This window comes from Cicer arietinum, chromosome 2 (genome assembly GCF_000331145.2).
Source record: "Cicer arietinum cultivar CDC Frontier isolate Library 1 chromosome 2, Cicar.CDCFrontier_v2.0, whole genome shotgun sequence".
Classification (NCBI taxonomy): domain Eukaryota; kingdom Viridiplantae; phylum Streptophyta; class Magnoliopsida; order Fabales; family Fabaceae; genus Cicer; species Cicer arietinum.
In genome coordinates, this window is record NC_021161.2 from 25,565,018 (window position 1) to 25,576,520 (window position 11,503).

The 11,503-nt window shown below is 30.5% G+C and overlaps 2 protein-coding genes across 6 annotated transcripts; both read right to left on the reverse strand.

Moving 5' to 3' along the window:
* Positions 1-4,307: 4,307 nt before the first annotated feature.
* LOC101504026 (uncharacterized) lies at positions 4,308-7,103 on the reverse strand. 5 transcript variants are annotated; one of them, XM_004513238.4, is made up of 9 exons: positions 6,804-7,103; positions 6,537-6,694; positions 6,132-6,370; positions 5,643-5,861; positions 5,478-5,570; positions 5,295-5,399; positions 4,738-5,037; positions 4,574-4,646; positions 4,308-4,457 (listed from the first exon to the last, which is right to left on the reverse strand). In XM_004513238.4, exons 1-9 carry the CDS (start codon positions 6,806-6,808, stop codon positions 4,447-4,449), a joined length of 1,203 nt encoding a protein of 400 aa, XP_004513295.1. In that variant the 5' UTR covers positions 6,809-7,103; the 3' UTR covers positions 4,308-4,446. The 5 variants fall into 5 exon arrangements, with proteins under 5 accessions (XP_004513295.1, XP_004513293.1, XP_004513294.1 ...); XM_004513236.4 differs by having other exon boundaries at positions 6,471-6,694; positions 6,804-7,102; XM_004513237.4 differs by having other exon boundaries at positions 6,471-6,689; positions 6,804-7,101.
* A 94-nt stretch (positions 7,104-7,197) lies between these two features.
* LOC101505308 (uncharacterized) lies at positions 7,198-10,385 on the reverse strand. Its single transcript, XM_004513241.3, has 5 exons — positions 9,565-10,385; positions 8,155-9,510; positions 7,750-8,058; positions 7,562-7,667; positions 7,198-7,479 (listed from the first exon to the last, which is right to left on the reverse strand). The coding sequence occupies exons 1-5, from the start codon at positions 10,383-10,385 to the stop codon at positions 7,198-7,200; spliced, it is 2,874 nt and encodes a 957-aa protein (XP_004513298.1).
* Positions 10,386-11,503: the final 1,118 nt, after the last annotated feature.

Below are 11,503 nucleotides of genomic sequence, written 5' to 3' on the forward strand. Positions count from 1 at the left end.
GTAATAAAGCTGGCAAACTTCAAAAGCTGGAGGGTAATAAAGCTGCCAAAGTTGCTGCTAAAATACTGGATCCGGGAAAATCAGTCGTTGCTACTCCTAAATTAAGTCAGCCATGCCTTGCTAAATATGGGTCGTGTCTTGACATACAAGTAAAAAGGAATATGGGCAGCAACGGCGATTCACGCATCATAAGCATGAATAAAGCTATATTTAGAGATGAGTATGAAGAACTACTTGAAAAGGAGTACATATACAAACTTCTCAACCATAAGGAGCTGAGTGCTACTGTCATCAGCTTATACATTAGGTAAAAATTACTTTTAATTGCATTTATTGGTAATTAATTTAATTTATTAGTAATTAAGCTAATTTGAAATTTTCATTGAAGGTTTTTGTATGAGAAGTTGGTGTGCACGCGCAAATTGTCAAATAGATTTTCATTCTTGTCTCTGCATAAACTTTCGATGTGTAAACTCGATGCAGTGAATATAAAGAAATACATTTTAGATATCCTATTAGGAAATATAGAGAATGATAAGTTGTTCTTTGCACCATATAATTTAGGGTACATAATTATATATTATTTATTTATATCTTTTTTAATTTATGAGATCTTAATTTATTAGTTGTGTAAACAAAATTGTCAACCAAATTTTTGTTGTTGTAGGGCACATTGGGTGCTATTTGCAATCAATGCGACATCTGAAGTTATATACTATTTAGATCCCTTGCACGACAATTACAACAATCACTCCGATATAAAGACTATGTTCGACACGTAAGTAATATTCATTTATTTCTTACATATATATATATAAATAATGTGTTTGTTAATGCTATAATAATCACATTTATTTATTCGATAGTGCTTTACAAGTTTTTCGAGCTCAAAGAGGTGTTATAGTGTTGAAGCAAAAGTCAAATAACATTACATGGATTCCAATAAAGGTTTGAAATATATGCCTTTAAAATTTCGTTTACAATCAATGCACAAATATTTTATTGACTTATATGTTTTATTTTATAGTGCCCTCGTCAAACTAACAACATCGATTGTGGGTACTATATATTGCGATTCATGAAGGAGATTGTTGATAGGAATCAAACTGTTATCCCAAAAACAGTACGACATTTTCATTATTTGATTTTCATATATAAACTATGTATATATTTGATTTTAACTTATTTATGTTCAATTTTTATATTGCACAGTACTTTGACAATTCCAGTCCAACATACTCTGAGAATGATCTAATTGAATTAAAGGAAGACTGGTGTCAATATGTGATTGAAATGAAAATTATTTGATTTGCTGGGAAATAGCATGCTGCAAGGGATCTGAATATATGGTAGTTTTGTTCTGTGTAGTTTTTGTTAGTTATATGTATATGAATAGGACAAATTTGAAAAGTTGTGAATATGTAGATATATGAATATGTGATGTTGTCAATATCTGAATATGTATATGAATATAGTTCTGTTGTTGTGTAAAGTTATAAAGTTAAGTTATATAGTTATGTTGTTGTGTACTGATTGTGAAATGATTGTCAACTGATTCTTGATGAAAATGATTTTGGAAAAAAATTAAAAGACAACACTTTCTAAAAAAATGCCATCAAAAAACCAAAAAGCGCTTTTTAAAAATTTCATTTACAATATTTTTAAATAAAACTAAAATAAGAATGCACCTTTTACAGCGCTTTTTGAAAAAAGCGCTGTAAAAGGTGCATAGTAATGCATATATTGAATACACCTTTTACAGCGCTATTTCCAATAAGCGTTGTAAAAGGTGCATAATAATGCATCTATTGAGTGCACCTTTTACAGCGCTCTTTTCAATAAGCGCTGTAAAAGGTGCATAATAATGCATATATTGAATGCACCTTTTACAACACTTTTTCAAAAAAGCGTTGTAAAAGGTGCATAACAAACGCACAATATATCTACCTATTTTATAGCGCTTTTTTATTTTAAAAAGTGATGTTGTATCTTTTTACAACGCTAGATGCTACAACGCTTATTTTTTTTTTGAAAAACGCTGTAAATGGCTTAAAAAAAGCGTTGTAAAATCCTATTTTTCGCGTAGTGTTTTTAATAAAGTTACCATATGTAGATGTTAAAAAACCACGATGAGACAATTTGTGACAGCCTATATGACCATAAACAATATTTTTGTTTTTAAAATAATTTCTCTTTTGGTGGTACATTAAAATTGTGGTTGTTTAATCTCTCACAAATTATAGACAAAAAAACAAGCTATTGCTGTTGTTGTTTTAGCCACAATACAATTTTGTAACTAGATTATTTGTGGCTTAAACCAATACAAATGATTTTTTTTGGCATTTTTTCTCCCTTTGTGCTTACTGTTTTTATTTTTCTTGTAGTATAAACCAAACTCTTTAGTTTATATGGTCTTTGAGGCTAACTACTATCCTACTTGCTCTTTTATATATGCTAAGCATATGAAACGACAAACATCTTGGATCTTAAAAAAGAGTTGTTGGCACGTTGGGGACGAAATGGGTCACAAGGGTATTATACCATGATTAGTAACTAATATTTATCACAATGGTAGACATTAAGGAGACACAATTCTAATATATTATCTTTAATCTAATTGATTAATGAAAGAGTATTTTTTATCTAATTAATCAATAATGATAAATATTTGTCTCCTATATAATTGATACAGTCAATTACAATTGATTTAGGAAAGACTATAGCTAACTAACATACCCGCGAAAATATTTGTCTTTGAGCCTCGTGTCCCAACTTTTGATGTAATATACTTGTATTTTCTCATTGGATAATATAGTCTCTGCATTTTCAATTATAATACTTCCATCTTGGACATAAGAATGATGGAAAGAGATGGAGATTTGCTAATAACACTACAAAAATAACATCAATTAGTTGCCAACTTAAAAAATATTATGGTTGAAAAAAACTCTCACAAATTAGTGATTAAAAAAACTCTCACAAATACTAAAATTCAAATTGATTATTATTAGTGGCTGAAAAAGCTTTCACAAATCAAAAATATATTTTTTTGGTTGATTGTAACTTTTGTGTCTACCAAAAAGGGTTAAAAGATTGTATGAGAAAAAATTTATTTGAATTTGTGATGACCAACACACGCATAACAGATTTGATTGATAAATATAAGTGATTTTGTGGTGGCATGAACCGTCACAAATTTAGATAGTTGCAAAATAGTGACAACATAAACCACCACAAATGCATTCATTTTCTTTTATGACCGCCCAAACCTTCACAAAATCAATAGACTAGTTGGCATTTTGTGGTGGTTTTGGCCGCCACAAATGTTTTCTTTTCTCACTACACATATAATACTACAATTCTTCATCTCTCTACATTCCCTCTAAATTTTTGCTCTACAAATATTTTTCTTCAATTTTTATTTTAAAACAATTGTAACGTTTCTTTAATTTTTCACTCTTCCTTCTCTTGAATTTCGATAAGTCTTAATTTTATATTTTATTTTTTTGAAATTGTTTATTTAATAAAGATTATATGATTTTCATTTTGATTAAAGTTATAATTTATATTAATTATATATATATATATATATATATTATTTTACTTAAAATTATATTTTTATTTTTTAAGTTATATTAATATTAATTTATATATATATATTATATTTTTTGAATGAAATTACTTATTTATCACGGTCAAAAAGTCATAAATGAGATAAGTTATAACAGTCTAAATGAATTTAAATTATAAATTTTTTAACACATTTTATCTTTTTGTGACAGACCATTAGAAATTTATGGTGGCTTGATTCCTTACAAATAATAACTAAAAAAATAAGTCATTGTAAATTGAACGTTTAGCGACAGTGAAAATCTGTAGGTAAACGTATAAAAACCGTAGGGATTTTTTTTCGTGGTATATAATCGCCCAATGCCTACGGATTTTCGCCGTGGCTACAGGGTATAGTGACAGAATTTTTTTCGTTGCGGTAAACATTTGATTTTACCTACGGATATTTCATTGTTGGTATATACTTTAGCCATAATTTATACAAATTATACCTACGGTTTTGATTCTGTTGCTATACATTTAAGTGACAACTTTTTTCTGTTGGTATAGGTTTTAAGAGTAATTAATTTATTATAAATATTAATTTTTTGTTATCAACAAAAATTATATAATAATTTAAAATTTATTTTATAAAATTAACCAAATATAAATATACAATGAAATATATATATCTAAGACTCAAAATAAAATAAAAGGTGTTCATTGTATATATTAAAAGTTAATATAAAATTCTTACAACGATAAAACAAAACCCTTAACCTCAAAAAATAGACATTTAAAATAGACATCTTGTGTCATACATAACAATCTCAAAAAATATTAAGAAATTGAGTCCACTAAATTGCCAATATTCCATCTTCAACAACAAATTAGCTTTTAATCTTCACCTACAATCAATAAAATAACAAATGAATAAATACACGATTCCACATAAAAATATTACTAATAAAATAGAGAAAATGTTAATGATTTTAATTAAAATTAACTAATACTATCTAATTACCATTTTCATTATTTTCGTTGTTGTTTGGACTAAGTGAATTCAAATGGTTTTGAGCACTAGTAGCATCAGGAACCTATCACAAAAAATAGAAAATATTACTTATGAAAAATACGATTATGGAACTTATGAAGTTAGTTGGATAAGATTAATAACTTATGATATACCTGTCTTGCAGCTTGTATTATATCATTAACATCTGCTCCAGAAAATCGATTTTGAATTAAAGTCATCACATTTGCTAACAAGTTTTCCATATTCTTAACTCTTTCGCGCAACTCTTCATTTTCAGATGCACAAACCTTCGATTTTTTAGAATGAGGAATCTTGCCCATACATCGCACACGTCCGTTTTTATCAGGTCCTTGTACTTGATAAAATATGTCATCCTTCCAAGACATAGAACCTTGTGTGTCTTGGGTTGATTGAGAAGTTCCAGCCTCATTATTATGTTTTTTTAGTTCTTCCTAAAAAATAAAATAAAAATTATTAATGATTGAAAATACCAAATTGAAATTGACATTCAAAGCATGTAGTACTACAATAAGATCCAATTAAAAAACTTCAACATTGCATATAGGCTAACAAATACAAAATCTCCTAAATGGTCAAGTAAAAATCCAATACAATCATCATACATTTGAAAATAAAATTCAGCACTTTGTCAAACTTAATTTATACACATTTTATATATTGGTACCGTTTAATTATTATCAAAACTTACAATCAATTTTGCAGCCTTTTCATTGACAATTGTTCCATCTTTACGAGTACGGGTATCAATGTAAATCTCTTTACGTCCAGGCAACACTCCTTTTCCCTTTTTTATCTACAACCAAATAAATAAGTTAAATGCATTTCATTTTTAATTTAAATTACAGCCATAAAAATAGAAATAGAAATAAACCTTCTCATCAATAAACTTTGGGAGACTTTTTGAACCCATACAATGAACATCTTCAAATTTAGCACGATTTTGCCTATTAATTTTACTTATTTTCTGCAATTGAAATAAAATATTAGTCTTAATAATAAACTCTTTAATATATTACTCATAATATATACGACTTACTTGTCCTTCATCAGAAAACCAATGATGAACCAAACCACGATATTGATTTGGGTCAACCCTATCATCTGGTACAAGAGATGCAACTTCTTCTTCTGTTTTAGTAGGGTCATATGCCATTGACTTTAGATCACCCTTCCATTGCCTCCATTTCTCATTCAGCTCAGATTTTAACATTTCTCTTGTTAAGTCATTTATTGGAGGAACAAACTCAAATTTACTCTACACAATAAGAGATGTTAAAGAAACATGTTATATTAGTTAAATGTATTCTTACAGTTATCAACATGTTATGATGTAGTTTGAGTGTGCTAAACATCTATATTCTTAAACTATAAGTATGATTATAAATTGTTAATCCATCAAATATTCCTAACATCATCATTGTACATCAAACATGTTAGAGCACAAAAACTAAAAAACATGTTAATTGTACATCTCAATTGACTTCTTAAAAAAATGTTATATTAGTTAAATGAATAATCATAATACCTCTATTAATTTCAACATTTCTTCTTTGTAATCATTTGGCATAACTTTCCATGACTTGTAGTTGATAGGAGCATATTGATACCTTCTAGCTACGCTACCAATGAAACGAGTTAGAGTTGTCCCTTCCTCACCAATGGGTCGACCATATTTGTCCAAATTAACGATTATTAAATCACCATGTTCCATTTCCCATACATCTAACATTTTTGTAGGACCTCTAGCCCGTTTAGGCTCTACTTCTACAAACAAAACAAAAGGACAATAACATTATGTGTGCATATAAGTCATAATAAAAATAATATAAATAAAACTTCAAAACAAAGAATATATAATTAATACCTTTTTCAATTTGTTCTTCTTCAACTTCTATATCAGAGGGAATTGAGTGAGATTCTACAGACTCACGTATGACACCTTCTGCATGACAAGGACTAGAACGAGTTTCTGCAACATTACTTCCTTCTACATTGGTTGAGTTTGTATTATTAGAAGTAGACTGAATTCCTTCATTATCACTTGCTCGATGTCGAATATTTAACTTTCTTCTTCGAGCCATTGCTTCTCTAACACAAAATTATAAATGAGTAACTTGGACAAAAGTCAAAAAACATAGACAAATCTAAAAGTATAATAAAAACATAATGTATAAAATCATGCACAATTAGAACACACTTCATTCGTCTTCCTCATCATCTTCATTATCTTCATCATCATCCATATTATCAACATCAACAACTTCAAAAAAATCATTATCGTCTTCAACTTGAAGCCTAACCAAATCATTAACATTTTGAGTAGCTTCACTTGTATCGCCCATTAGTTGCCCATGAATTTCTTCAATTTCATTAGATTCCTCATCACCCATATCATAGATATCTCTAACTTTTGCATTGAGAACAACAAGCCAATCCTTGTTTCTCTCATCATATATATAAAACACCTTTTTAGCTTGTGATGCAAACACAAATGGGTCATCACAAATATTTTTCCCAGTATGTTTTAAAAATTTGAAATTGACAAGCGTCATGCCAAACTTATCTTTCTTGATACCTTTATTAATATCAACTCAATCACATTTAAATAACACAAACTTGTACTTTCCAGAATAATCCAACAGCAGTGTATCAGTTATTGCCCCATAGTAATTAATTTCATCTTTTGAGGTCTTTGTCTTTACAACAACTCCACTATTTTGTGTTTTCAAAAATCTCTCTCTCTTCTTTGTGTGGAATCTAAAACCATTAATCGCATAACCTGTGTATCTTCTTACTACCTCAGATGGTCCACGGGATAACCATCTAAGTTCATGAGTAACTTCTGAGCTCTTTTGTTCATCCATACGCTGGATCTAAAATATTTCATGAAATATAGTAAGTTTATATATAAAAACAATCAGTAAAATTTAAATAATTAAATTATTATATGCTCACCCTGAGTTTAAACCACTCAATAAATTTTTGACCATGTTGCTTGTCAATTTCAACTTGTGTCAATCGTCGTGGTCGACACTGTCTCTTAAGATGTAAAATGTGTTCTCTAAAAGTAACAGTAATAGAGTTAAAATAAAATGTAATAAAAATTTCAATTGTATAAAATTGAAATATGATATGTGACTTACTCTATAAATGGAGCAACTGCATCACAATTAGAAAGCACATATCTATGTGCCTGTGCTAACTCTTTCTTGTCAAGTTTAGTTCTACTCACTTTCTTCCTCTTCCCTAATCGTAACTTTTGTTGTTTCTTTATCCCTAATGGCCTTCCAGAGACTTCATCGTCATTTCTGTTAGGTCTATTGAACCTAGTTTCTACCCCAGATAGATATTGCGAACAAAACGTCAAACATTCATTGGCCAAAAATCCCTCTGCAATTGATCCTTCTGGATGGGCTCTATTACGTACAAAGGACTTAAGAGTAAGAAGAAACCTGAAAGTGAAGAAAATTTAAAATATTTATGTTCTCAACATCCAAAAAAACTTGTTTAACACTTTTAATTAAACCAATTTTTATAAACATACATACCTCTCAATCGGATACATCCATCGATATTGTACCGGTCCAGCAACTTGGGCTTCGTGTGCCAAATGAATTACCAAATGCATCATAACAGTAAAAAATGAAGGAGGAAAAATTGTTTCCAACTGACAAAGTGTGATAACTATTTGAGACTCCAATTGTGATAGAAATTCCACATTAAGTACCTTAGAACAAATTTGCTTGAAGAAATTGCAAAGATCAACTAACACTGAAGTGACTTTATCTGGCAATGAACCCCGTAATGCTACTGGAAGAAGCTCTTGCATCAAAACATGACAATCGTAACTTTTCAATCCAAACATCTTGTGTTGCTTGACATGCACACAACGTGGGATGTTTGATGAACATTCATCTGGAGTTTTTACATTCTTGAGAATGCTTAGGAAAGATTCCTTTTCTTTGTTAGTCATTTGATAGCATGCTCTAGGCAAACGCGTTGTAGTTATATTAGGACTTGGTTGAGGATGGAGCATACTTCTTATGCCCATATCTACAAGATCAGCTCGTGCCTTATAATTATCTTTGGATTTTCCCTCTTGGTTTAACAATGTACCAATAATGTTGTCACATACGTTCTTTTCAATGTGCATCACATCAAGATTATGACGCAATACATTATATTGCCAATAAGGCAATGTGAAGAAAATGCTCTTCTTTTTCCAAGGTTGTGCTCCATTTGCTAGACCTTTTTCTCTACATTCATCTATTTGTCTTAAAATATCAGTCCCATCAAGTCTTTTAGGAGGGATCCTTAGCTCTCGTGTTCCATCAAAATCCCTACTATTCAATCTCCACTTATGTTTGGGAGATAACCAACGACGATGACCCATGTAGCAAAATTTTTTACCATGACGTAACCACTGCGAGGTAGTTTCAATACCACAACATGGACATGCATATTGACCTTTAGTACTCCATCCAGACAAGTTAGCATATGCTGGAAAGTCATTAATAGTCCACATCATAGCTGCACGAAGTTGAAATGTCTCTTTCTTATAGGCATCAAATGTTTCAATTCCATCATCCCATAACTCTTGCAACTCTTGTACTAAAGGTTGCAGATAAATGTCAATGTTATTTCCAGGACCTTTTGGACCCGGAATTAATAGTGATAACATGAAGTATGGTTGTTTCATGCACATCCAAGGAGGAAGATTGTAAGGAATTAGAATGACAGGCCAAGTGCTATGAGTAATACTCATAGTCTTGAAAGGATTGAAACCATCTGAAGCCACTCCTAATCGAACATTACGAGGATCTAACGAAAATGTTGGATATTGAGCGTCAAAATTCTTCCAAGCAAGGGAATCAGCTGGATGCCCAAGAGAACCATCATTCAATCTACTCTCATGGTGCTATCTCATTGATTCTGCAACTTTGGAGGACATGTATAACCTTTGCAACCTTGGTTTCAATGGAAACCACCGAAGGATCTTTGCTGGTATCTTCTTTCGCCTCTCAGAAGTCTCCATTCCATTACCTTGTACGTCTTCATTTGTTGTTTTCCACCTTGACGTACTACACTTTGGACATACTTCATATTTGGCATATTTATCCCAATATAATATGCAATCATTGGGACAAGCATGGATCTTCTCATACCCCAAACCTAATCCTGAAACAATCTTTTTAGTTTCATAATATGACTTTGGCAAAACATTTTCTTCTGGTAAAGCATCTCTTAGTAAATCAAGCAACATGGAGAATGACTTGTCACTCCACCCATGAAGACACTTTAAATGATACAAATGTACCATAAATGATAGCTTGCTATACTTCTTACAGTTGGGGTAAAGCATTTGCTCATTCTCCTTTACAAATTCGTAAAATTTAGAGTTTTCTCTAACTTCGAGAATTCTTTCACCTTCACCACAAATTGGCTCTTCTGTAGAATGAATTCCAAATACATCATGAACTAATCCATCCATGTCATGCTCCATTTCTACATTTTGTTTAGTAGCGCTACTTGAAGTTCTAGGTTTTTCACCATGATATATCCATTGTCTATAGCCTCTAAGAAATCCACGATGTGGATCTGTTAAGTGTTCATAAACACATACGCGAGAATAAGAGTGGCAATTGGCACATTTTGTACAAGGGCACATTATTTTTCCATTGATTTGTGAATTTTGAAAAGCAAATTCAAGAAATTCATTAACTCCTCGAATATATTCTTCACTTTTTTTGGATGGATCACACATCCATTCTCTATCCATTTGGAAAAATTAACTGAAAATGGATGATGCAAGTCCTAAAAAATTAACAATCTTAAAATTCAAATGAAGAACATGGTATTCAACAACAACATCAAATCATGGTATTCAACATAAAAGGGTCAAAAAAATTGTAAATTAAAAGTATATAAATTAAAAGTTTCTTATATGATTGACACAAATGATTCACAATGGCCTACTTATAGGTAAATTCAATGCACATAATTGCTGTTATGCACTTGATTTTGAATTGAACATTTCATTCAATCATTAAAAAACTTGAAATTAAACAAGAAACCTACATTATTAAAAACTATTTTAGATAAATCTCATTCAATCATTTGTTTGCTGTTGCAACTTTTTAAGTAAAGACAATTTGCTAATGATGTCAAACCCAAAAATAAATTAACATACACGCGATCAAAATTAAATATAATTTCACAAAACAATAGCAATATACAAACAAAAAAATCTGTCACAATCGATAGAAACAGCCTAAGATGAGTAAAATGACATAGTATGTGTGTTTATAAGTTCACGATCCACCTCATTAACACATCTACGCATATTGAAGACAGCCAATTACATCATGTGCTTTTCTGCAACTAATTGTATAAATTTTAGCATCCAATTAAACTGCTTCCGTATTGCAAATATGTTTAAATCCATTATGCAAGATAGAGGCTGTTTCCTCCATACATATCCATTGGATTTCTTCTAATCTATAAAATCTGTAACAGCAGGAAACTTTAACAAATCTTCCTTTTCAATTTTCAGTTACATCAATTAACAAGCAGTTGCATAAAAGTTACCTACACTAGTTGACAAAATGTGCAAAAAAATTAAATACAAAAAGTTGATCACAAAATGCACCTTGGTGAAAGTCCAATATCACTCAAGAACAGTAATAGATAGGTGAACCAGCAAGCAGCAGTTATGTCATTAAGCATATGTCCCATGCCATAATAAAAGACGGGCCATCTTCCTAGGGGCTTCCTATGAGAAACGTTCCTTTTCATTGGTGGGTGATTAGATAGAAGCAGATACTAATTTGTTATGATACAAGCTAGTGTTCAGAAATTACAAAAATTACAAAGCACATGTTCATAAATTCAAAGCAC